General features: G+C 40.9%; 2 protein-coding genes across 2 annotated transcripts; one reads left to right on the top strand and one right to left on the bottom strand.

The window, feature by feature from the left end:
- The first annotated feature begins 613 nt into the window (after positions 1 to 613).
- On the top strand, positions 614 to 7,036 carry LOC129815546 (guanine nucleotide-binding protein G(i) subunit alpha-3-like). The gene is made up of 8 exons (XM_055869465.1): positions 614 to 1,437; positions 1,785 to 1,827; positions 1,999 to 2,140; positions 2,404 to 2,561; positions 3,709 to 3,837; positions 4,063 to 4,192; positions 5,492 to 5,645; positions 5,913 to 7,036. Exons 1-8 carry the CDS (start codon positions 1,320 to 1,322, stop codon positions 6,101 to 6,103), a joined length of 1,065 nt encoding a protein of 354 aa, XP_055725440.1. The 5' UTR covers positions 614 to 1,319; the 3' UTR covers positions 6,104 to 7,036.
- A 7,592-nt stretch (positions 7,037 to 14,628) lies between these two features.
- On the bottom strand, positions 14,629 to 26,585 carry LOC129815545 (guanine nucleotide-binding protein G(t) subunit alpha-2-like). The gene is made up of 9 exons (XM_055869464.1): positions 26,343 to 26,585; positions 19,705 to 19,747; positions 19,197 to 19,338; positions 18,818 to 18,975; positions 18,547 to 18,675; positions 18,247 to 18,376; positions 16,168 to 16,321; positions 15,757 to 15,964; positions 14,629 to 15,483 (listed from the first exon to the last, which is right to left on the bottom strand). Exons 1-8 carry the CDS (start codon positions 26,458 to 26,460, stop codon positions 15,774 to 15,776), a joined length of 1,065 nt encoding a protein of 354 aa, XP_055725439.1. The 5' UTR covers positions 26,461 to 26,585; the 3' UTR covers positions 14,629 to 15,483; positions 15,757 to 15,773.
- Between the last annotated feature and the right edge of the window lie 794 nt (positions 26,586 to 27,379).

Genomic DNA, 27,379 nt, shown 5'->3' with positions numbered 1-27,379 from the left:
AATATCCAGCAACATCGCACAGCCATTGAAGAGGAGTGGGACAACATTCCACAGGCCACAATCAACAACCTGATAAACTCAATGCGAAGGAGATGTGTCACGCTGCATCAAACAAACGGTGGTTACATCAGATACTGACAGGTTCTGATCCTTTCCTTTTTTTTGCCAACAGATGCATATCTACAATCTATTCCCAGTCATGTGAAATCCATAAATTAGGGCCTAATTCTTTTTTTTTTTAAATTGACCGATTTCCTTATATGAACCATAACTCAGTAAAATCTTTGAAATTGTTGCATGTTGCATTTATATTTTTGTTCAGTGTAGTAAACCAGTCCTGCTAGATTATAGTACATCATAGATCTAATCCAGGGTTTTCTAACCTTTTTCAAGGGGCCCACTGAAACGCACTCAAACAATCTGGGGACCACCTTTTAGTCTAGCTGCTGTAATTTTCAATGTGTTCGTTTTATGCTTTTTCAGGCACCCTGAAAGCTCCTAGTCCTCCCATGCCCCGTGGTGGAGAATCACTGTAATCAATTACTGATAGATTTAGACTTCATTTCCCATCAGACCCAGCAATCATTTTGCTTGATTTCCGCGTCACATGACGATGAGAGTCAACTTTTTTTTTTCTCATCTCATCTGCAAGCTTGCATAATTGTAGGGCCAGACAATTTCAATTGTTAACAAAAGAGCAGTTAATAGCCAGTAGTATTTAGACGTGTGTGAGTATTTTGAATCCGTTTAGGGTGTTGAGATTTTATTTGTTTAAAAAAAAGTTTTAACTCACGATATTCAGCAAAAAACAACTTTTGAAGTCAACCCGGAACGAACTTAAAGCTACAGTTAGCTACTAACTTTATCTAGCCAAACGGACAATTTCTAGCTACCTAACATTAAGTTAATTTGGTAACTAGCTACTTCATTTGTTTCTTCGAATGAATGTTGAATTTTCTTGCTCTTCTATTAAAACGTTAAGTATTAGGCTTCCTAGCAAGTTACATGACATATGCATAGTAAAAGCTAACATGTACTAGCTAGCTTGCTGGCTGGCCAACGCCTTTTTTCCCTTTTTTTCCCCCCCCTTATGCTCGTCGTCGCACAAATGTAGTTTGGAAACGTGTCGTAGTTAACATGGACCAGAATTCTGCGGCAAGCGTTTGACAGACACAACAGTACAACTTTGTAGCTAGAATTAGAATGTCATTCCGTCTTTTTTACTAAACGTTTTTTCCATTTGGATAACTTGTCAAAAGCCAGGTAGCTTTCCAGCTTTACATTATCATAGTATTTAGGATTTACCTGCTAGGATCAAAATGGGTTGCACACTAAGTGCCGAAGATAAAGCTGCCATGGAGAGGAGTAAAATCATTGATCGGAATCTGAGAGAATCTGGCGAAAAGGCTTCAAGTGAAGTCAAATTGTTGCTTCTAGGTGAGTGTTCCTATGTGACTGACATTGGCAGTGTCTGAAGTGGGTGTTTGTCTAATTGATTACTTTTATGTAGGGCTCATGACTGAATGATCATGACAGCTTTCATTTGAGCTTTCATGCTCATGGTGTAGCCTAATTGTTTCCGCTAGATTCTCAGACCAGGTGTAAAGGCCCCAAAGCAGTAGGGGGGGGGGGAGTGTAGAACTTAAACAGATGGATTCTGCTGGTTCTGAGCACTGACTGTGCATGATTGTTTTTTATATCTACATGTTTATTGGAGCTAAGAGTTGAAACGTTCTACCTGATCTTATGGCTTATCTCTTTACTACTAAACTTTCCACTTCAAGGTGCTGGGGAGTCTGGGAAGAGCACCGTTGTAAAGCAGATGAAGTGAGTACATATTTCAACAGTTTTGTGCACACCCCAAAAACAGCTTTTTACTTATTAGGAACACTTATGAAGTGATGAATCAATTAGGATCATTTGAGATGTTATCTAGATTAGATGTTGACCACAAGCACCAGTAAGATGTGCATGATAACCTTCTCTTCCTGCACCCAGAATCATCCATGAGGATGGCTACACACAGGAGGAGTGTAGCCAGTACAGGGTTGTGGTTTACAGCAACACCATCCAGTCCATCATCGCCATCATCAGAGCCATGGGCAGGCTCGCCATTGACTTTGGGGACACAGCAAGATCAGTGAGTCAGCTTAAAGATTCTCTTACATTCCAGTGGTCTTAGAACAGTGTATGTAGTTTACTACTGCTTTTTCCCATTTGTAAAATGCCACAGTAAGTGTTGTTTCTCTTTTGTTATGACTACAAGGAAGTATGAACTTTGTTGATTGATGTTTGATTGATGTTGATTTGAGAGTGACATTTTTCTGTTGTCATACTGTTCCCACAAGGATGAGAGTTTTCAGAAGTTGTTTCTATTTGGTAACTGTGTTTGCTTGGCTCCAGGATGATGCCCGCCAGCTCTTTACCTTGGCCAGCGCAGCAGAGGAAGGGGTCATGACCGCTGAACTGGCTGGGGTCATGAAGAGGTTATGGCAGGATGGAGGGGTCCAGATCTGCTTTGGCAGGTCCAGAGAGTACCAGCTCAACGACTCAGCCTCATAGTAAGAGCATTATAAATATCTGCCCTAAAACTGCTTGAATCAAGTATTATAACGACCAGAGAACCATAGTGAGTGATAGGAGGGATATTGTCTTACGCACTTGGCCATGCTCTTTGAAGAGGTAGAGTTTCAAATGTTTTCAGAAGATGTGCAGGGACTCTGTCTGAGCTTCAGGGGGAAGCTGTTGCCAGGACAGAGAAGTGCTTGGACTGGGCTGAACTGGAGCTGACCCCTGTAGCGGTGGGAGGGCCAAGAGACCAGAGGTGGCAGAATGGAGTGCTCAGGTTGGGGTGTAGGGTTTGCAAATAGCCTGAAGGAGGGAGGGGGAGTTAGTCACAATGGGTCAGGTCATAGGCCAAGTGTAACAGTAAAAGATGAGGATTAATGTTATGGAAAATGTTTAATTCTTATTTTTCTATCATGGACCAGGAAAAAGTCCCTTTTTGCTAGATAAGTTGGCTAGGTACGAATGATTTCCCTGAAACTGACTCCTCGTTTGAGACTTGTCTGACTCCTCTGATACCAGTGAGGACATGAAAGGAAGAACCCTGATAGACTGCTGCTGTTGCACCACACTGCTGAAGCAATAGAGACAGGGGAAGTTCCAGGCCCTAAAGGCAGAAACAGGTTGCCGTTAGTGCTGGGACAATACCAGTATCGCAATATTCTTTCCATTGCAAAAATGAAAACCGGACGCAGACAACTCTTTGGTCCTTTAAAAACCTACTGTATACTAAATATTGTGTGCTATAGCTTGGAAAATATATAAAGGTGACTCTGGATGACAACATGTTTGTGTCCAACGCAAATCCGCTTTGTATTTTGTTTCCTTGCCATGATACTAACGAGTATCACAATACTGGTTTGGTCCCGGCCCTAGTTGCCCTCACTTAGTTTATTTAGGGAAAACTGGAGATTTCAGGACTCGAGGCAAACGAGACAGACTATATGATTACAAGCTCTCTGAGTTGTTTGTTTTTGGAATAATTTCTTTGTTTACTTTATATTCCTCCATACTGGCTTTATTTGTTCACTTGCATTTGTTGTTGGCTCACCAATTTGAAACGGCATTATCCAACAATTGGCAAGTAGTAGTGTTTTGAAGTAACTTTTTACATTAAGTCAGCCTCCTCTGCTTTCTCCTCAGTTACCTGAATGACTTGGACAGGATATCCCAGCAGAACTATGTGCCCACCCAGCAGGATGTTCTGCGGACAAGAGTCAAGACCACCGGCATCGTGGAGACACACTTCACATTCAAGGACCTCTACTTCAAGTCAGTAACCTGTTAACACAGCACTCTGTGCACTGACACTAATAATCACTGAGTCACTTTGTCCCTACAGATAATGATTCACTAATCTAGAAAAGGCCAAAGCTGTTTGTACATCACCGTAGTGACCAAATCATACTGTATGTGTTTCACTACCTCTCATACCCTTTTTTTATGTCCTATTTTTCTCACTTCCTCATGTCTCTGTCTGACTCGTCCTGGCTGCAGGATGTTTGATGTGGGGGGTCAGAGGTCAGAGAGGAAGAAGTGGATCCACTGCTTTGAGGGAGTCACAGCCATCATCTTCTGTGTGGCGCTCAGTGACTATGACCTAGTGCTGGCTGAGGATGAGGAGATGGTGAGTGGGACAGGGCATCAACTCTAGATCTATAGTCATGTGGTATTTACAAGGTTGTTGCCGTATAAAATGTACAGTACCAGTCAAAAGTTTGAACACCTACTAATTCCAGGATTTTTCTTTATTTTTTTACTATTTTCTACATTGTAGAACAAGTGAAGACATCATCAAAACTATGAAATAACACATGGAATCATGTAGTAACAAAGTGTTTAGAAAATATTTGAGATTCTTCAAAGTAGCCACCCTTTGCTTTGACAGCTTTGCAAGGAAGACCCAGAGTTATCTCTGCTGCAGAGGATAAGTTCACTAGAGTTAACTGCATCTCAGATTGCAGCCCAAATAATTTATTCATAGAGTTCAAGTAACAGACACATCTCAACATCAACTGTTCAGAGGAGACTGTGTGAATCAGGCCTTAGTGGTTGAATTGCTGCAAAGAAACCACTACTAAAGGACACCAATAAGAAGAAGAGACTTGCTTGGGCCAAGAAACACGAGCAATGGACATTAGACCGGTGGAAATCAGTCCTTTGGTCTGATGAGTCCAAATTTGAGTTTTTTCGTTCCAACCGCCGTGCCTTTGTAAGATGCAGAGTAGGTAAATGGATGATCTTCGCATGTGTGGTTACCACGTGAAGCATGGAGGAGGAGGAGGTGTGAAGATGTGGGTGTGCTTTGCTGGTGACACTGTGATTTATTTAGAATTCAAGGCACACTTAACCAGCATGGCCACCACAGCATTCTGCAGCGATAGCCCAAACCAGATGGGATGGCATTAGTGGGACTATTTGTTTTTCAACAGGACAATGACCCAAAAGACACCTCCACGGTTGTGTTTAGGCTATTTGACCAAGAAGGAGAGTGATGGAGTGCTGCATCAGATGACCTGGCCTCCAGTCACCTGACCTCAACCCAATTGAGATGGTTTGGGATGAGTTGGACTACAGAGTGAAGGAAAAGCAGCCATATGTGGGAACTCCTTCAAGATGGTTGGAAAAGCATTGCAGGTGAAGCTGGTTTACAGAATGCCAAGAGTGTGCAAAGCTGTCAAAGGTTCTACTTTTTCTACTTAGAAGAATCTCAAATATAATTTATAACTACATGATTCCATATGTGTTATTTTGTATTTTGATGTCTTCCCTGTTATTCTACACTGTAGAAAATAGTAAAAAAAATAAGAAAATTGAGTAGGTGTGTCCAAACTTTTGACACAAACTGTATATCAAGTCTTATCAAAAGGGATTGCATAACAGTTTCACCCACACACAGACCCTGACACTGCTCATCTCTCCATAGAACCGTATGCATGAGAGCATGAAGCTATTTGACTCTATCTGCAACAACAAGTGGTTCACGGGCACCTCCGTCATCCTCTTTCTCAACAAGAAGGATCTGTTTGAGGACAAGATCCAGAAGAGTCCGCTCACTATCTGCTACCCAGAGTACTCAGGTACATCAGTGGAGAGCATTGGTACATAGTGGGTTCTTGTTTGAGATGTCTGAGTAATACCTCTTTTGAAATATTAGCTTGTGCAATATGGGAGGAGCCTCAGGACACACTTTGGCAAAGCAGGAAATTAAAGTTTAGCAAGTGTTTTTCCATAATAGGAAATTACTAGTTTGCCCTACGCAGTGTATTGAGTTATACTTATTTTGCGTGTCCTTTTGAGAATAAGTGCATAAATGAGATTGAAAACATTCTCTTCCACTACTCTAGGTCCAAATGCATACAAAGAGGCGTCAACCTACATTCAGTGTCAGTTTGAAGACTTGAACAAGCGGAAGGATACAAAGGAGATCTACACCCATTTCACTTGTGCTACTGACACTAAGAACGTGCAGTTTGTCTTTGATGCTGTCACTGACGTCATTATCAAAGCCAGCCTGAAGGAGGTTGGCTTGTACTGAGACTCCTGCAACATCTGTCTGTCATCATAGGGGCGGGAGTGTGTTGGAATCCTCTTGCGCATTTACAAGTGGAAATCGCTCATTGCCATTGACCGTCCACATCTATGATTGGCTATTGGAAAGGTTCAGTGTTTGAACTGCAGAAGTAGGCTGCAGAGTACATAGGAGTGGTTGTTAGACCATATACTGTTGCCATGATGAATTCTTGGATATTTCAAGACAAGATTACATAGGCCACTTATGTGCTTTTGCTTTTCTATACTTTTGTTGTTGTGGATTTATGGCTATGGACTTACTTTTTTTTAAAGTTGTGAGTGTTGGATTTCTCATTTTTGAATGTTATTGCTAAATTTCTGTCAAACCTTTCAAACATTCTGCACTTAGGCTTTCAGTGTTCACTTTAAAGGGATAAAAGGTATTAATTACATTGTATATTTTGAATAGGATATCAACAATTATGCATTTTATGAGTTTTGATAATTGTCTTTTATAACTAAGTCTTTCTTACAGTATAAATGGTCATGGCCTTGTCCACTAGTGTTAAGTATTTCTAATTATCTCTTGGAAATGTTAATATGCTGAATTCTTTTTGTTTTAATTCATCACTATTCAGATCGTTACATAACACTTAAGTAGTTTACTGGCTGTAAACCAACTGTAAGAGATTCATTTTCAAATTATATCACTTGATGTTTTAAACCACTTTTAAAGAATAAGCTTTTGTAATGGTTGCCTTAACTTGGATTATGTTGCCCATTTTCTTTGGATTATCTTTGTATATAACTATTTGTATAAAGATGATGGCCTTTCACTTAGTGGCCTAATTAGAAACTATAAGTATTTGCCATTGAAATGCTCCTTTTTATGTTAATCACATTGCCATTTGGACATTTAACATGAATGTTCCTTTGATTAAATTGAATGTGGGCCAGACTTGTCTGATTACTCAATAGTAATTATAAGATTGTAAAAAAAGTTATTATACTGTTGATTCTCACACAGTGGGTTCAGAAACTATTCAGACCCCTTGACTTTTTCAACATTTTATTACGTTAGCCTTATTCTAAAATTGATAGTTCTTCCCCCTCAATATACATCACAATGACAAAGCAAAACAGGTTCTTAGATTTTTGTGTAAATGTATACAAAAACTTATGTTTAAAAAAGTATTCAGACCCTCAGTGCTTTGTTGAAGCATCTTTGGCAACGATTACTGCTTAAGTCTTCTTGGGTATGACACTACAAGCTTGACACACTTGTATTTGGGCAGTTTCTCTCATACTTATCTGCAGGTCCTCTCAATCTGTCAGATTGGATGGGGAACATTGCTGCACAGCTATTTTCAGGGCTCTCCAGAGATGTTCAAGTCCGGACTCTGACTGAGCCACTCAAGGACATTCAGAGACTTGTCCCGAAGCCACTCCTGTTTTGTCTTGGCTGTGTGCTTAGGGTCATTGTTCTGTTGGAAGGTGAAACTTTGCCCCAGTCTTTGGTCCGGGGTACTCTGGAGCAGGTTTTCATCAAGGATCTCTCTGTACTTTGCTCTGTTCATCAAGGATATTTTGAATGAACAAAATGAGACCTATAAGCAGTTGTTCCAACAAGAAAATAGTTTCAAGTGTTTTGTTCAAATACTCGTGGATTCTACTAATGAAAGAATGGATGACCTGACCAGAGAGGTCCAGGACCTGAAGAACAGTTTGCAGTTCTCCCAGTGTCAGCTCGACGAGTTGAAAGAAAGGCAGGAGAACGACAAGATGACAGCAATCTGTAAGTCATTGAGAGAGGACATCAGTTCTGTCTGAATCCATGATAACAATGACAGTTCTCGAGGGGCAATCAAGGCGAAACAACATGGTTGTGGATGGAATTGCAGAATCTCGACATGAGACCTGGATGGAGTCTGAGGACAAAGTGAGGGAAATGATCTCTGAGAAAATGTTTTATTTATTTTACTAGGCAAGTCAGTTAAGAACAAATTCTTATTTTCAATGATGGCCTAGGAATAGTGGTTAACAGCCTTGTTCACAACAGATTTTTACCTTGTCAGCTCAGGGATTTGATCTTGCAACCTTTCGGTTACTAGTTCAACACTCTAACCACTAGGCTACCTGCTACCCCAAATTGAAGATGGACCACAGGAAGATTGAGGTATAGCGCGCCCACAGGACTGGAAAACCCACCACCGGCCTAGATGATAGGCCCAAGCCGATAGTGGTCAAATTCCTGAGGTTCAAGGACATGGTAGCTGTTCTGGAAAGAGCCAAGAACTTGAGAAGAACGTATATCTTCCTCAACGAGGACTATCCTGAAGCTGTGCACCAGAAGAGGAAAGACTGATCCCAGCCATGAAAGCTGCCAGAGCGCGTGGGGACATTGCGTACATCCGCTACGACAGGCTCATTGTCCTCCCTCCCAGAAGCCTGGAAGGGATGAGAGAGCCAAGCCTATGGGTTCGTAGCCTCAACCCCGCAGCGCGCGCGCACACACACACACACACACACACACACACCAATTGATTAATGGACTGCTGAATGTATTTTTTTTCTCTTGCTTTGTCTGCTCTTTTCAATATTATGTCTATCTCTGATAAGCTACCCAGGAAAGGGCTGAAAATAGCCCATATTAATATATGTAGCCTTAGAAATAAGGTTCATGAAATCAGTAACTTGCTAACATAAGATAACATTCATATATTAGCAATTTCTGAGACTCACTTAGATCATTAATTTGATGATACATCAGTAGCAATACAAGGATATAACATTTATAGAAGAGACATAAATGCTTTTGGGGGAGGAGTTGCTGTATATATTCAGAGCAATATCCTTGTAATGCTTAGAGTGTTATTGAAGTGTTGTGATTGCAGGTTCACTTGGCACATCTAAAGCCTTTTCTTTTGGGGTGTTGCTATAGGCCACCAAGTGCTAACAGTCTGTATCTAAATAATATGTGTGAAATGCTTGATAGTGTATGTTATGTAAACAGAGATGTCTACTTTCTTGGGGACCTGAATATTGACTGGTTTTCATCAAGCTGTCCGCTCAAGAGGAAGCTTCTTACTGTAACCAGTGCCTGTAATCTGGTTCAGGTTATTAATCAACCTACCAGGGTGTTTATAAACACTACAGGAACATGATCATCCACATGTATCGATCACATTTTTACAAATGCTGTAGAACTTTGTTCTAAAGCTATATTTTTATTTTATTTCACCTTTATTTAACCAGGTAGGTTTGTTGAGAACAAGTTCTTATTTACAACTGCGACCTGGCCAAGATAAAGCAAAGCAGTGCGACAAAATCAAACAACACAGAGTTACACATAAACAAACGTACAGTCAATGACACAATAGAACAAATCTATGTGCAATTTGTGCAAACGTAGAAGAGTAGGGAGGTAGGCAATAAATAGGCCATAGAGGTGAAATATTTACAATTTAGCATTAACACTGGAGTGATGGATGTGCAGATGATGATGTGCAAGTAGAGATACTGGGGTGCAAAAGAGCAAGAGTGTAAGTAATAATATGGGGGTGAGGTAGTTGGTGTGCTATTTACAGATTGGCTATGTAATCCGTACCCATTGGATGCAGTGATCACAATATAGTGGCTATATACAGGAAAGCCAAAGTTTCAACAGCTGGGCCTAAAATAGTGTATAAGAGATCATACAAAATATTTTGCTGTAACTTTTATGTATATGATGTTAAAAATATTTGTTGGTCTCATGTGATTAATGAGGAGCATCCAGATGCTGCACTTGATGAATTTATGAAATTGCCTCTTCCAATTATTGATAAACATGCACCTGTTAAGAAATTGACTGTTAAAACTGTTAAGGCTCCATGGATTGATGAGGAATTGAAAAACACATTTGACATCTGACTGGCTTACTTACTGCAAATTGAGAAATTATGTGACTAAACTCAACAAAAAGAAAAATAAACCTTCTTATGAAGCCAAGATCAATGATACAAAGAATGATGGAAAAAAAACTTTGGAGTACTTTAAATAAAATTATGGGCAGAAAGACAATTCAACTCCATCTTTCATCGAATCAGATAGCTTATTCATCACAAAACCATTTGATGCTGCCAATTATTTTAATGATTATTTAATTGACAAAGTGGGCAAATTTAGGCAGGAAATGCCCATGACAAACATTGAGCAATTATATTTATGTATAAAAAAACGAATTATGAAAGAAAAGAAGTGCAAGTTCGAATTTTGTAAAGTTAGTGTGGGAGAGGTGGGAAAATTATTGTTAACGATCAATAATGACAAACCTGCATTTACAAGTTAGATAGAAAGCTACTGAGGATGGTAGCTGAGTCTATAGCCACTCCTATCTGTCATATTTTTTATCTGAGCCTGGAGGAAAGTCTTTGTCCTCAGGCCTGGAGAGAAGCCAAAGTAATTCCGCTACCAAAAAGTGGTAATGCGGCCTTTACTGGTTCTAACAGCAGACCTATAAGCTTGCTGCCAGCTCTTAGCAAACTGTTGGAAAAAATTGTTTGACCAAATACAATGCTATTTCTCTGTAAACAAATTAACAACAGATGCTGTTGCTCTATGCTTATAGAGAAGGGCACTGAACGTGTACTGCACTGCCACAAATGACTAATGATTGGTTGAAAGAAATTGATGATAAGAAGATTGTGGGAGTTGTACTATTAGATTTCAGTGCAGCCCTTGATATTATTGACCATTACCTGTTGTTAAAAAACTTAAGTGCTATGGCTTTTCAACCTCTGCCATATCGTGGATTCAGAGCTATCTATCTAATAGAACTCAAAGGATTTTCTTTAATGGAAGTGTCTTTAATGTCAAACATGTAAAGCGTGGTGTTCCGCAGGGCATCTCTCTAGGCTCTATACTCTTTTCTATTTTTACCAATGACCTGCCACTGGCATTAAACAAAGCATGTGTGTCCATGTATGCTGATGATTCAACCACATACGTATCAGCAACCACAGCTAATGAAGTCACTGAAACCCTTAACAAAGAGTTGCAGTCTGTTTTGGAATGGGTGGCCAGTAATAAACTGTCCCTAAACATCTCTAAAACTAAGAACATTGTATTTGATACAAATCCTTCCTTAAATGCTAGACCTCAGCTGAATCTGGTGTGGCTGTTGAACAAGTTGAGGAGACTAAATTACTTGGCATTACCTTAGATTGTAAACTGTCATGGTCTAAACACATAGATTTTTATACTCCAAAAAGCAAGTCCTGCAGGCTCTAGTTTTGTCTAATCTTGATTATTGTCCAATCGTGTGGTCCAGTGCTGCAAGGAAAGACCTAGTTAAGCTGCAGTTGGCCCAGAACAGAGTAGCATGTTTTGATCTTCATTGTAATCAGAGGGCTAATATGAATACTATGCATGCCAGTCTCTCTTGGCTAAGAGTTGAGAAGAGACTGTCTGCATCACGTCTTCTTTTTGTGAGAAACATTAATATGTTGAAAATGCCAAATTGTTTGCATAGTCAACATACACACAGCTCTGACACACACACTTATCCCACCAGACATGCCACCAGGGGTCTTTTCATAGTCCCCAAATCCAGAACAAATTCAAGAAAACATACAGTATTATATAGAGCCCTTATTGCGTGGAACTAACTTCCATCTCATATTGCTCAAATAAACAGCAAACCTGGTTTAAAAAAAACAGATAAAGCCACACCTCATGGCACAACGCCTATCCCCTATTTGACCTAGATAGTTTGTGTGTATGTAGGCTACGTGTGCCTTTTTAAAAATGTATGTAAACTCAGCAAAAAAGAAACATCCTCTCATTGTCAACTGCGTTTATTTTCAGCAAACTGAATTTAAGTGTAAAGATTTGTATGAACATAAAAAGATTCAACAACTGAGACATAAACGGAACAAGTTCCACAGACATGTGATTAACAGAAATTGAAAAATGTGTCCCTGAACAAAGGCGGGGTCAAAATCAAAAGTAACAGTCAGTATCTGGTGTGGCCACCAGCTGCATTAAGTACTGCAGTGCATCTCCTCCTCATGGAATGCACCAGATTTGTCAGTTCTTGCTGTGAGATGTTACCCCACTCTTCCACCAAGGCACCTGCAAGTTCTCGGACATTTCTGGGGGGAATGGCCCTAGCCCTCACCCTCCAATCCAACAGGTCCCAGACTTGCTAAATGGGATTGAGATCCGGGCTCTTCGCTGGCTATGGCAGAACACTGACATTCCTGTCATGTACAGAGCGAGCAGTATGGCTGGTGGCATTGTCATGTTGGAGGGTCATGTCAGGATGAGCCTGCAGGAAGGGTACCACATGAGGGAGGAGGATGTCTTCCCTGTAACGCACAGCGTTGAGATTACCTGCAATGACAACAAGCTCAGTCTGATGATGCTGTGACACACCGCCCCAGACCATGACGGACCCTCCACCTCCAAATCGATTCAGAGTACAGGCCTCGGTGTAACGCTCATTCCTTCGACGATAGACGCGAATCAGACCATCACCCCTGGTGAGACAAAACCGCAACTCGTCAGTGCAGAGCACTTTTTGCCAGTCCTGTCTGGTCCAGCGACGGTGGGTTTGTAACCCATAGGTGACGTTGTTGCCAGTGATGTCTGGTGAGGACCTGCCTTACAACAGGCCTACAAGCCCTCAGTCCAGTCTCTCTCAACCTATTGCGGACAGTCTGAGCACTGATGGAGGGATTGTGTGTTCCTGGTGTAACTCGGGCAGTTGTTGTTGCCATCCTGTGCCTGTCCCGCAGGTGTGATGCTCGAATGTACCGATCAGGTGTTGTTACACGTGGTCTGCCACTGCGAGGACGATCAGCTATCCGTCCTGTCTCCCTGTAGCGCTGTCTTAGGACATTGCAATTTATTGCCCTGGCCACATCTGCAGTCCTCATGCCTCCTTGCAGCATGCCTAAGGCACGTTCACGCAGATGAGCAGGGACCCTGGGCATCTTTCTTTTGGTGTTTTTCAGAGTCAGTGTCCTAAATTTTCCTAACTGTGATCTTAATTGCCTAACGTCTGTAAGCTGTTAGTGTCTTAACAACCGTTCCACAGGTGCATGTTCATTAATTGTTTATGGTTCATTTAACAAGCATGGGGAACATTCTTTAAACCCTTTACAATGATGATCGGTGAAGTTATTTGGATTTTTACGAATTATCTTTGAAAGACATGGTCCTTTCTTTTTTTGCTGAGTTTAGTTCAATATACCAATATCAAATCTTTCCCTCGATCCTGACTAGTCTCCCAGTCCCTGCCGCTGAAAAACATCCCACCATGCATCTGGTGATGCATGGTGGGATGTTGGTGTTGTTAGGGATGTTGGTGGGATGTTGGTGTTGTTAGGGATGGTGTCATATTTCCTTGAGATGTGATGCTTGGCATTCAGGCCAAAGAGTTCAATCTTGGTTTCATCAGACCAGAGAATCTTGTTTCTCATGGCCTGAGAGTCTTTAGGTGCCTTTTGGCAAACTTCAAGCGGGCTGTCATGTGCCTTTTACTGAGGAGTGGCTTCCGTCTGGCCACTACCATAACGGCTTGGTTGGTGGAGTGCTGCAGAGATGGTTGTCCTTCTGGAAGGTTATCCCATATCCACAGAGAACCTCTAGAGCTCTGACAATAAGTGACCATCGGGTTCTTGGTCACCTCCCTGACCAAGGCCTTTCTCCTCCGATTACTCAGTTTGGCCAGGCGGCCAGCTCTAGAAAGAGTCTTGGTGGTTCCAAACTTCTTCTGTTTAGAATGAAGGAGGCCACTGTGTTCCTGGGAACTTTCAATGCTGCAGAAATGTGTTGATACCCTTCCCTAGATCTGTGCCTCGACACAATCCTGTCTTGGAGCTCTACAGACAATTCCTTCAACCTCATGGCTTGGCTTTTGCTCTGACATGGACTGTCAACTGTGGGACCTTATATAGACAGGTGTGTGCCTTTTCAAATCATGTCCAATCAATTGAATTTACCACAGGTGGACTCCAATCAGGTTGTAGGAACATCTCAGGGATGATCAATGGAAACAGAATGCACTTGACCTAAATTTCAAGTCTCGTAGCAAAGGGTCTGAATACTTATGGAAATACTTTTTTTTCTATTTTTTTTCTTCTATACAGATGTACAACAATCTCAACACACACAAAAAAAAATGTACATAAAAAACCTGTTTTCGCTTTGTCATTATGGGGTATTGTGTGTAGATTGATGCGGAATTAAAAAAAATAGATTTTAGAATAAGGCTGTAACGTAACAAAATGTGCAAAAAGTCAAGGGGTTTGAATTCTTTCCGAATGCACTGTATAGTGTCATATAAATGTGTTTGTTGGCATTGTGTATCTCTGGGTCAGTGGTTGACAGCACAACACGATTCCAACCACAATGGGGGTTATTTCGTACAACGCATTAATTAAAGCCTAAAAGTCACATCACATATCTTGATTAAAAAAATACAAAGAATGATGACATGCAGAAATGGCAGTTTCTATGTCGATCTTTATTTTGAATGTCTTATCTTTCGCAAGATCGGTCAGAATTACAGGTTCAATTGTCAATAGTCAATATGAAATAGACATGTACATCACTAGACATGTCACTGATGTTGAACATTTTGATACATATTTTAATATTAATATATAAGGTCCACTATTCTACTATTGTATTTACAAAATACTTTGCTAACTTGTTTTGAGGGTACTTTTACTTAAATTCCAGTTTAGACCTGACTATTTGAACTCACTAATTGGAATTAGCTAAAAAAAAAAAAATACTGTGATACATCTGGTGTAAAACAGTAGGCATATCCAAACAGAGTTCTAATTTCAGATACTTAGAACTAGATAAAAACATTATAAATCATGGGGCAAGAGCAATGTTACTGGAAAGGACTTCACTCTGACCATGTTGAGTAAGATGGATCACCTCAAAACATATTCTTTCATAAGTTTATCAATTGGAGTCCTGAGCAGCTTTGGACACTTTCCTCAACACAAACCCATCATAAAGAACCAGAAATAATTCAGAATAACAAAGTACCTATATCAAACAAATGTTAATTCTGCTGTTCTTCTGACTTCTTGTCCTCATTTCCATCTGAAGGACATCATCATCCACATTGTCTCCAGGAGGGACATGTTGCCATCTTTGTTCGATTTGTTGGATATGATGTGTGTTAACTCCCTTTGTAGTAAAGTGGGTGCTGTTCCCTAGTGTTTGCATTCATTACTCATCATTTAGGGTGTCAGGAGTTAGGAAGGAAGGGATGGGATAGTCTAGAATTGAAGGGTCTGAAGAGTCTTATGCCATTACAAAGCCTTCTGTTGTGCGTTCTGTTCCTACTGCTCAACTTCACCATGAATCCAAGTGAAGGGATGAGGGGGAAAATAAAATCTGTGAGGAAGAAAACCAAAACATTTAGGTGAAAAAATAACCACATATAATCATAAAAGAACAATAAGATGCTGAATTTCAAATCGACACCTACCCTTGAAACACTTTAAATCTGAAAGAATTGGATGGGTGTATCCAACATGGTGAAAATGTCACCTTGTCTGTCTGAGGCAAGTCTATTATCTGAGCCCTCCAAATCTACTAGAAGTGTCAATGTGTACAGGCTAGGTGTCAATTTGGGTTACAAGAACAGACAAGAGATAACTACTGCACCTTTTTAGTGTTTCTGCTTAGAACAGACCGCAAGATTTTAGGTTCTCTTTGATAATGATGTCTGTCACGGCTCCAAACACAATCTCAACGTTCTTTGTGTCCGTGGCGCAGGTCAAGTGAGAGTAGATTTCTTTGACACCCTTCTTCATGTTCAGCTCCTCAAACTGCTTCTTGATGTAGTCGCTGGCATCATCATACGTGTTGGGGCCTAGTGGCAGAGTAAGCAGGCAGCTCATGAAGCGGTTCTCAGTTGTTTTCAATTGTAGGTGATGAGGTTGACAGTATCTATTCTGTTGGCTAGTATCTTGCCACTGCATCATATTGCAGTAGAAAACAAAACATTTCCATCATTCCTGTCCTTGGGAAATCATGCAGTTTTAACATGCTGTTTATACTTGTGGTTACTCTTACCATCGTAGTCTGGGAAGCAGATGCTGAGGTGGACCTTCTTGATCTTCTCCTCGAAGAGATCCTTCTTGTTGAGGAAGAGTACGATGGAGGTGGTGGCGAAGAACCTGTGGTTACAGATACTGTTGAACAGGTGGAGAGACTCATGCATACGGTTCTGTGGAGAAAAGGAAGAAGAGGGTTAGGTTAAGTGGCAACAATCTCACAGTTTCTTTCATCAATCCTCACTCATGCGAGATTAGTATGCTAACTATACCGAACAAAAATATAAACGCAACATGCAACAATTTCAAAGATTTTACTAAGATACAGTTCATAAGGAAATCAGTCAATTGAAATAAATGCACTAGGATCTAATCTATGGATTTCACATGACTGGGAATACAGATATGCATCTGTTGGTCACAGATACCTTAAAAAAAGGTAGGGGCGTGGATCAGAGAACCAGTCAGTATCTGGTGTGACCACCATTTACCTCATGCAGCGCAACACATCTCCTTCGCATAGAGTTGATCAGGTTGTTGATTGTGGCCTGTTGAATGTTGTCCCACTCCTCTTCAATGGCTGTGCGAAGTTGCTGGATTTTGGCGGAACTGGAACACTGTCATACACGTCGATCCAGAGCATTCCTAACATGCTCAATGGGTGATGTGTCTGGTGAGTATGCAGGCCATAGAAGAACTGGGCCCTTTTCAGCTTCCAGGAATTGTGTACAGATCCTTGCGACATGGGGCCGTGCATTATCTTGCTGAAATATGAGGTGATGGTGGCAGATGAATGGCATGAATGACAATGGGCCTCAGGATCTAGCCATGGTATCTCTGCATTTAAATTGCCATTGATAAAAAGCAATTGTGTTCGTTGTCCGTAGCTTATGCCTGCCCATACCATAACCCCACCGCAACCATGGGGCACTCTGTTCACAACCTTTACCTCAGCAAACCGCTTGCCCACACGACACCATACAAGTGGTCTGCGGCTGTGAGGCCGGTTAGACGTACTGCCAATTCAATGAAAGACGTTGAACATTCAATTCTCTGGTAACAGCTCTGGTGGAAATTCCTCCAGTCAGAATGTCAATTGCACACTTCCTCAAAACTTAAACTTGAGACATCTGTGGCATTGTGTTGTGTGACAAAACTGCACATTTTAGAGTGGCTTTTTATTGTCCCCAGCACAAGGTGCATCTGTGTAATGATCATGCTGTTATATCAGGTTCTTGATATGCCACACCTGTTAGGTGGATAGATTATCTGGCAAAGGAGAAACGCTTACTAACGGGTGTAAACAAATTTGTGCAATTATTTTTTAGAGAAATAAGCTTTTTGTGCATTTGGAACATTTCTGGGATCTTTTATTTCAGCTCATGAAATATGAGACCAACACTTTACATGCGTTTGTATTTTTGTTTAGTGTATACTCTTAACCACATGTGCCAAACTCATTCCACGGAAGGCCGAGTGTCTACGTGTTTTCGTTCCACGGGTTCTACGGGTTTTAGTTCTTGGGTGATTAATTAAGGTCACTAATTAGAAAGGAACTCCCCTCACCTGGTTGTCTAGGTCTTAATTGAAAGGAAAAAACAAAAACCTGCAAACACTAGGCCATTCATGGAATTAGTTTTACACACCTGCTCTAAACCAAGGAGATTATCTAATTTCATATTTTGAGCCTTTGGCAAGCACACAAACACAACTCTACATGTCTTCTGTGCTTGAACTGGGGTGATGGTATCAGGTACAGGACTGTGAGGCGATTGAGAATTCATATTGTATAGTCATCTGAGCTATGTCCTTGGGGAGTTTAACATGTGATGGGCTGGTAGGGTTCTGTAAACTTGTGACTGAATAATCCATTGTTTACTTGATGTCAGACTGGAGAAAATACCCTTCAGTTAGAATCAGAACTTCTGATGCTCTTTCAATCTTACCAAATGGATCACAGTACAAAAAAGAGAAATCCAAGTAAACAGTACAAAAGTACAACATTTGGCCACATAGAGGCGTTCTGTCTCGATATAGAAAATCACAACTGTGACAAACTAGTGGAAGTATCAGAGGTCAACTGTAAAGCCAAACCCACCACTTCATCGTCCTCTACAAGCACCATGTCATAAGCACTGAGGGCTCCGCAGAAGATGATGCAGGTTACACCCTCAAAACAATGGATCCACTTCTTTCTCTCCGACCGCTGGCCGCCCACATCGAACATCCTGTCAGAGGGGATGGGTTAAAGAAGTGAGATGTTAGATATGACTGTAAAGAGATAATCAACGACTGTGTAAAATCACAACCCAAAGGAAATGGAATGAACATGCAAGGATTTATGGTAAACCATTTTTGGCCCTTTGTGATCTCCCTTGTTTGACTAATATTCCCTCACCTGAAGTGCAGCTCTTTGCAGGAGAACTGCTCCTCGATGATACCGGTGGTCTTGACTCGAGAACGCAGCACATCCTGCTCGTTGGGCAGGTAATCAGACTTTGTGATTCTGTCCAATTCTCCAAGATAACTGTTGAGCGAGATTTCAGTTTAGCATACATTCACACCCCCATATAGAACATAATCATGCTCACCAACAAAGATATGACCTGAACTGTCATGAGAATGATATGACTGTCGTAACAGACTGTAACAGTTGCTGTTACACTCACTAGCCAGCTGAGTCGTTGAGCTGGTACTCAGCTGCTCTCTCGAAGGAGGCCTGGACACCACTGTCACTCCAGAGCCTCTTGATGACATCAGCCAGCTCAGGGGGCATTGAGCCCTCTTCAATGGAGTCTGACAGGTTGGACAGCTTCTGCCCGTCTTCCTACACCATGAAGTCAACTGGTGAGTTTTACTGCTACTAAAATGTAAATGTCATTCCATTGTACGGTAATTAGCTAAGCTAACAATGTAGTGTTGTTATTTCTATTTGAATAACATGTGCAACTACTGAAACTTCTGCTGGTATCTCAATGTCTATCAGTGTGTGTCATTAAGGGCCTATTTGGTGGACCAGAAGGGTTAGAGACGCAGGGTGGGACTCACAGATCCCTTTGGTGATCCAAAGTCAATGGACAACATCTCCATGCCTCTGATAATGGCCAGAGCAGACTGCAGGATGTTACCATAGATGATTGCCCTGAACTCCAATTGTTCTTCTTTGGTATAACCACCTTGATGGAGAATTCTACCCAACACAAGAGGAAGAAAACAGTTAGAATTGTAATTACAGTTTAAAATACAACTGACATTATACAATGCTACCAACAACCATTATTGGCCAGAAGAACTAGTACTAGTCATTCTGCAGCAACTGTTTTGTTCAGTAGTCATCAGGGTATACGTCAATTGTAGCTGCCACAATTTATTCTATCATGGTCCATTTTGTTTTGCCATATGATTATGAGCCATAAACTTAGTCCATCTTATTGAACACCCAATTCACACCTTTTAGAGTGATGGTAAAGTGTATGGACAAGATTTGGTTGCATGTACTTTAGGAGGGAGGAGGAATGACATGCAATGTCAACGGTGTTTGTTTTGTTATACTCACTTCATCTGCTTGACAATTGTGCTCTTCCCAGACTCACCAGCACCTGGTAAAACAAAAGAAGAAGTAGATATGTTACAATGGCTTTCCCATGTACAAACACATCATCCTCATTCACCCTGTAGTTGGTTAAAGGGAACCTGAGGGCCAAAACATGACCTATGCAAAGAGATGTATAATGACAGCACATAGTGAAAGAGGAAGCTCAGCAGTTGCCCATCCCCTCCACTGGCACATATCCAGTCCTCTGAGACACACAACATGACAAGCATTCGGTGTGTTGCAGTAGTTACAGTTGTAGTTATTTCACAGCTGTTATATTATGACCTTCTGTCTAGCTTTGTTTCTGCATGTTGTTGTTGCATTTGTACAATGAATTTGGTTATAGACACATCTTATGGGATACTTCCCATTGTAACAACATACTTAGTGGGGGGGGGGGGGGGGGGGGGTTTAACAGTAACAGAGCAATTGGAAAATAATAAACAAGTACTGGGCCATAGGGCAGACTGGTCTGAGCAGTGAAGTTGTATGTCATAATACCAGTAAGCTAATTTCCCTCTGGGCTTATATCAAACAAGACTGTCACCACCAGTGGATTTGTTGTTCCACACGCCACCTCAAGGGGGCCATCTAGGATTCCTGACTATTTGGAAATGGGCACATGAAAGGGTTTATGGCTAATGTGATTGACATCTGTCCCAATGGTTTAGCAGAGACCAGCGTCCTTATTAGCTCAGGGCTAAATGGATGGGATTTGAGAAGCCTTGGGTAAGGAGGCCTGGGGTTGAATGAAAGGTCTCTCAGAGGATCGGCCGATATGTAAAGACGTCACTAGGAAGACGTCAGTTCATGAGGAATCGTGAGTTTGTGTCACTCTAAAAAGTTCCTGGGATAGTGTGTCCTTCTCTCCTTTGATTCTTATCCATGAAGGTAGGCGAGAGGGCTACCTAGATAGGCTGGGGTGACTGGGCTGTCTCCATAATGGCCCTATTTCCCCATCTCATATCTCCATGCATAGGTTTATTTTCCCGAAGGCAGGCCTGATATTCCTGAATAAAGCCATTCCTCCAAACGTAGGCCTATTTCTTCATGCTCTCCACAAGTAGGTTGTTATCTCTTAAGGTAAGTGTGCACAAGCCCATTTCTCCATGCCTTTGACTTATTTTCCCATGTGCAGGCCTATTTCTCCATGCATGGGCCAATTTTTGCCTGAGTTTCCCATTTTCTCACTCCATAGTTGTCAGTGGTTGCACCAGTGTCATCTGGCAATGTCATCCATTGTCTCATTCCCCTGTCTTCTTGACATGTCAGTTATCACAACTTTTTCATTTCTGTAGGATGATTGGTTTACCTCTGCCCTATGTTGCTGCTGTTTCTCTTACTAATGTGAAGGTAAAGTTTTAAGGTATTAACCAGAAGCCTGTCTCTGCAACACGTCTCCACTAATCCATGCTCTATTTGTGCCAAATGGCTGTAAACAATTGCTTCTCTGACTTCATCATTGTTTTGATGGTATCTTGAGGGTCCATGTTGCCCAAAAAGCAATGTTTTGGTATTTTCATCCCATAAAGAACTTCCCTAGCAATCTCTTGTTTTAACACTACTTTAGATAAAAACAGAGACCTAGTTTAAGTTTGTAAGTCGCTCTGGATAAGAGCGTCTGCTAAATGACTTAAATGTTAAATGTAAATGTAGTTTAAGCTCAAACCCAACTGTTGAACCCCTACCTCCTGGTGAAGAGAAGACTATAATGGGCTAACACAGAAGGAAACTGTTGGCTTAATAATACTGTAAATTCTGACATGTCATTGATACCTGATGCAACCAGAAGATGGCATTGGTTATGGAGCATTGCATTCTGCCAAGTTCAATTGCTTTTTAATTTTTTTAAAGCAAGAGGTGAGTAGTTACTGTTCTTGTACCCCAGATACAGTGCCTTCAGAAAGTATTCAAATCCATTGACTTATTGCACATGTTGTTGTGTTACAGCCTGAATTCAACATGGATTAAATTTATGTTTTTTTCTCACCCATCTACACACAATACCCCATAATAACAAAGTGAAAATATGTTGTTAGAAATGTTGGCTAATTTAAAGAAAATTAAATAGAGAAATACACTTACAGTTGAAGTTGGAAGTTTACATACACTTAGGTTGGAGTCATTAAAACTCATTTTTCAACCACTCCACAAATTTCTTGTTAACAAACTATAGTTTTGTCAAGTCGGTTTTGGACATCTACTTTGTGCATGACACAAGTCATTTTTCCAACAATTGTTTACAGACAGATTATTTCACTTATAATTCACTGTATCACAATTCCAGTGGGTCAGAAGTTTACATACACTAAATTGACCATACCTTAAACAGCTTGTAAAATTCCAGAATATTATATCAAATCAAATTTATTTATATAGCCCTTCTTACATCAGCTGATATCTCAAAGTGCTGTGCAGAAACCCAGCCTAAAACCCCAAACAGCAAGCAATGCAGGTGTAGAAGTATGGCTTCAGAAGCTTCTGATAGGCGAATTTACATAATTTGAGTCAATTGGAGATGTACCTGGGGATGTATTTCAAGGCCTACCTTCAAACTCAGTGCCTCTTTGCTTGACATCATTGGAAAATCAAAAGAAATCAGCCAAGACCTCAGAAAAAAATTGTAGACCTCCACAAGTCTGGTTAATCCTTGGGAGCAATTTACAAACGCCTGAAGGTTCCACGTTCATCTATACAAACAATAGTACGCAAGTATAAACACCATGGGACCACGCAGCCGTCATACCGCTCAGGAAGGAGATGCGTTCTGTCTCCTAGAGATGAACGTACTTTGGTGCGAAAAGTTCAAATCAATCCAAGAACAACAGCAAAGGACCTTGTGAAGATGCTGGAGGAAACAAGTACAAAAGTATCTATATCCATAGTAAAATGAGTCCTATATCGACATAACCTGAAAGGCCGCTCAGCAAGGGAGAAACCACTGCTTCAAAACCGCCATAAAAAAGCCAGACTACGGTTTGCAACTGCACATGGGGACAAAGATCATACCTTTTGGAGAAATGTCCTCTGGTCTGATGAAACAATAAAAACTGTTTGGCCATAATGACCATCGTTATGTTTGGAGGATAAAGGGGGAGGCTTGCAAGCCGAAGAACATCATCCCAACCGTGAAGCACGGGAGTGGCAGCATCATGTTGAGGGGGTGCTTTGCTACAGCAGGGACTGGTGCACTTCACAAAATAGATGACATCATGAGGCAGGAAAATTAGGTGGATATATTGAAGCAACATCTCAAGACATCAGTCAGGAAGTTCAAGCTTTGTCACAAATGGGTCTTCCAAATGGACAATGACCCCAAGCATACTTCCAAAGTTGTGGCGAAATGGCTTAAGGACAACAAATGCAAGGTATTGGAGTGGCCATCACAAAGCCCTGAACTCAATCCTATAAGGACAACAAATGCAAGGTATTGGAGTGGCCATCACAAAGCCCTGAACTCAATCCTATAGAAAATTTGTGGGCAGAACTGAAATAGTGTGTGCGAGCAAGGAGGCCTACAAACCTGACTCAGTTACACCAGCTCTGTCAGGAGGAATGGGCCAAAATTCACCCAACTTATTGTGAGAAGCTTGTGGAAGGATACCCGAAACATTTGATCCAAGTTAAACAATTTAAAGGCAATGATACCAAATACTAATTGAGTGCATGTAAACTTTGGACCCACTGAGAATGTGATGAAAGAAATAAAAGCTGAAATAAATCATTCTCTCTCCTATTATTCTGACATTTCACATTCTTGAAATAAAGTGGTGATCCTAACTGACCTAAGACAGGGGATTTTTTACCAGGATTAAATGTCAGGAATTGTGAAAACTGAGTTTAAATGTATTTGGCTAAGGTGTATGTAAACTTCCGACTTCAACTGTATATGGACACCTGCTCGTCAAAAATCTCATTCCAAAATCATTGGCATTAATATGGGATGTCCCCCCTTTGCTGCTATAACAGCCTCCACTCCTGGGGAGGCTTTCCATTAGATGTTCGACCATTGCTGCGGGGACTTGCTTCCATTCAGCCACAAAAGCATTAGTGAGGTCGGGCACTGATGTTGGGAGATGAGGCCTGGCTCGCAGTTGGTGTTCAAATTCATCCCAAAGGTGTCCAATGGGGTTGAGGTCAGGGATGATTTACCTACATTTCATTCAGAATACAGAACAACTTTGTCTTTAGTAGCCTAATTGTTACTCTGCCAGAGAATTGGCTTTGCTGCATCTGTGGTTGTGTTCAGCAGGAGACACAAGGATTAATGGCTGTTAATTGCTGCTCTTCATCCACAAAGCCTCAACTCACTCTTTGGCTGCAGTACTACCAACTGGATTGTGGGTCATTTCACATCTTCAGTTTTGCAATGTGTCAATATTTGACCAATTCCTTCAGCTGTCACTGCATTTCATTGGCTTAGTTTAAAATATGGACAATAACTACTACAATATAGTTATTTAGTTTAAAATATGGACAATAACTACTACAATATGGTTATCATAACCACCAAAACCTCATACCAACAGGGGAAAGTATGCCATTTTTGGTGCCTTAAACATGACAATTTCTCTCCTCCCATTTACTGTTAGTGAGAGGTGTAGACAGGTGAGACAGGGGTTATGGTTTACAAGATGTTACATCTGCACATTTGATCTTTTTTAAATGAAAGTGTCTCCATTATTGTAAATGAATGTTGATAATATGATGATCTATGGCCCAGATAGTAATTTGTTCCTGTCAATTGATCCTAATAAGCTTTTGTTGCTGCTGGCCCTGATTACGCTGATGGTTGACCCTTCTGAGTTTCTCTGGTAGTCTTCTAATGTTGACCTTATTGTCTGCAAACTTTTAGTGGATTTTTACCTGTTGCATTTGGCTTTTCATAATTGCTGTATTGTTCAGCATCTCTATTTGTCCCTTGTTATTTTCCCTGTCAATTAACTTGTGTCATTGGCCCTTGCTTTTTGCCATGTGAGATGACTACTTAGCATTTGATGATGCATGTTGTAGGCCATGATGTAACCCTGTGCTAGGGAAATTATTACAGGGAGTCTAAGTAGCAGGAAAGGAAGCATAATTGGGTTACTATGATCCTATGGGAAAGGCTGACTAAATCCTGCCCCTGAACCCTCACAAAGCTATTTATACCCAGAGCTCATGACACATCTACTGCTCATTGTTTTACATACTGTATTCAGACACATGCTGCTGATATGTCAACATTCATAACTGTTGCCACTTCTACAGACAGTCATATAACCCTGTTTTCATAACCTATGAAGACAATATAGGGCTCTTCTAAATCCTCTCAGAGCCAAACATTAACACTAATCTGATTCCCTGCTAGGTAGTGTTCCAGATGTTCTACTTTACAGACTTTTCTCGGAGTCTAATATCTATTGAAGTAGCTAATATAGAAACAGACTGACAACTTCCCTTCTAGTAGTTATGAATCAACACATTCCATTTCAGGAGAACTTAAAAAACAATGCTCAGCTATCAACCTTATGGTTGCTGAGAAACATTGAAATGACCCCATACTACAGTAACGACTGTCATACAGATTGTCATTATGAGAGAATTTGTTGTTTCAATCAAGGGAAATGGTATTGCCTTTTATTATAGTGTTTTCTAACACCTCTGACCCCACAAGTCCTACGATTTCTCATTTCAGTCTTGAGGTAACAGAAGCAGTCACTCTTGGACTTATCTGATTTAATGTAAGCTACTTTTAGCGTGACATGCTTATCTGTTTACATCCAGGCCGTTTTACAGTGACATGCCAATTCACATTCACGTTGAATGTGCAAAGGCAGAACACCAATGTAATATATAACAGATTACCGTTAAGCTCTTGTCATATATAACTGAGGCTAGATATCAGGATCAATGCTAGCGTCCTGATTGAGTAGGCCTAATAAGTTTAGCCTGTTTTTGAATGCACCATTTCAGCACTGGCAAGTTTCCATAAATCTGGAAGTGTTAAACAATTGGAAAAGCTCATTACATTGATCAAAATTATATTTTTAGCTACATTGAATGTTCCAGAAGGACCTTGAGCAACAAGCGCCATCGATCAAGTTACCATATCAAAGTGATGAAGAATTCACAACAACTATGCTATCTTCGCCAGCGAATATTCAGTCTCATATAATTCCAACTGTTGTCATCAGTGTAACCTACTAACGTCCATCTTATCTAATACGTAAGCTCATCCAGAGGTTGGATATGGCTGATGCTTAAGGTCATTCAGGTTGTCATGGCTGCTCATTGCAATTTTTTTTTTTTTTTTTTACATATTGTAAACTTAAACTATTTATGTCTTTCATTGCTGTGCATTTTCCAATACAATGCCCCCTAACTTTGACAAGAACAAAAACTGTTTGACTCTAACATTTCTCAAAGATCAGAGCACATAGTTGCATAATATTCAACCAATATCTTTCTTTCTGTTTTTTAAGAAGATGATGCTTATCCTGATTGTTTGCATCAGACACTGCTATGGTCTATGCCTGACAGACCATAAGCCAGTTGAGGGTCCCATTCTACTTTTCTGAAGTTTCAGAAGAGGCCCCACAGGCACAACAGCTCCTTACCAAGCAGCAGAAGCTTGACTGTCTTGGCTTCTTTGTCTGCATCCTCCGCCAGCTGCTTTTCCAGCTCCTTGGACTTTGCGGCTAATGCCTTGTCTTCGACACTTCCCCCAGCTCCCATTTTGAACTTTGGATCTTTCTCACTCCTTCAAGTCAAGATCCTGTGTGGTACGGATATGCGGCCGTCCGCTCCCGCCGTCTGAGGGGTGCACTGGGAGACAGGCACAAAGGAGGGCAGAGGTGGGGGCTGGGAACAAGGGGCCCTGGCCTCAGTCAGGGGTTGGTGGATGGAGGAAGAGGACTCTGGAGATGTATGCTGGCACGCAGTCGGACAATCACTGCTTGGGGACTAAGGGAAGCTGTCTTCTCTCTGGTGTTAGCCCTCCCTTATTCCCCTACGTTAAACCTGACATCTTGAAATCAGGTTGGGATTGGGCAGGGCTTTTTCTGGCGTTCCCATGGGAACCATTAGATCCAATTAGGATGAAGCAGAGGGCAAAAGTGAAGGGTAAAAAAAGCAAACGCCATAGGGTTTAGAAAGAGATGGGTGGATTAGAAATAGAGAAGGTCTGTTTTTTATAGCATAATGGTCTGGGTGTTCAAAGTTGACTTTCTCTACCTCTTGCACAGTTTAGCTCTCCCAGCCTCTGTCAAGTATGGCTCAAAAAGAGATGGTACCAGGTGTGATAATGTTCTTGTTCTTCTTGTTCTCATTTAAAATAAACTTATAACCACAGAAATAAAACAATATGATGTGCTCTGTCCTGTTTATGCAGTAGGGATTTGTAAATACTTTGAGATTTTATCAGACTAAGTGACAATTGGCTTACAAACCTGAGCCATGAAAATACACTATTTGTCACTAAGGCATTTCTACAGCATAAGACCTTGGCTTTGTGTCTTTACTGGTGAAGGATGGAGAGTTTAACAAGCATCGGGTATTTTTTATTTTTTTTAAAACCTTTATTTAACTAAGCAAGTCAGTTAAGAACAAATTGTGTTTACAATGATGTCCTACCAAAAGGCCTCCTGCGGGTACT

The sequence above is a fragment of the Salvelinus fontinalis genome, chromosome 18, assembly GCF_029448725.1.
Source record: "Salvelinus fontinalis isolate EN_2023a chromosome 18, ASM2944872v1, whole genome shotgun sequence".
Classification (NCBI taxonomy): Eukaryota; Metazoa; Chordata; class Actinopteri; order Salmoniformes; family Salmonidae; genus Salvelinus; species Salvelinus fontinalis.
The sequence above is the reverse complement of the archived record's forward strand: the minus strand, read 5'-3'. Positions and strand labels throughout refer to the sequence as shown.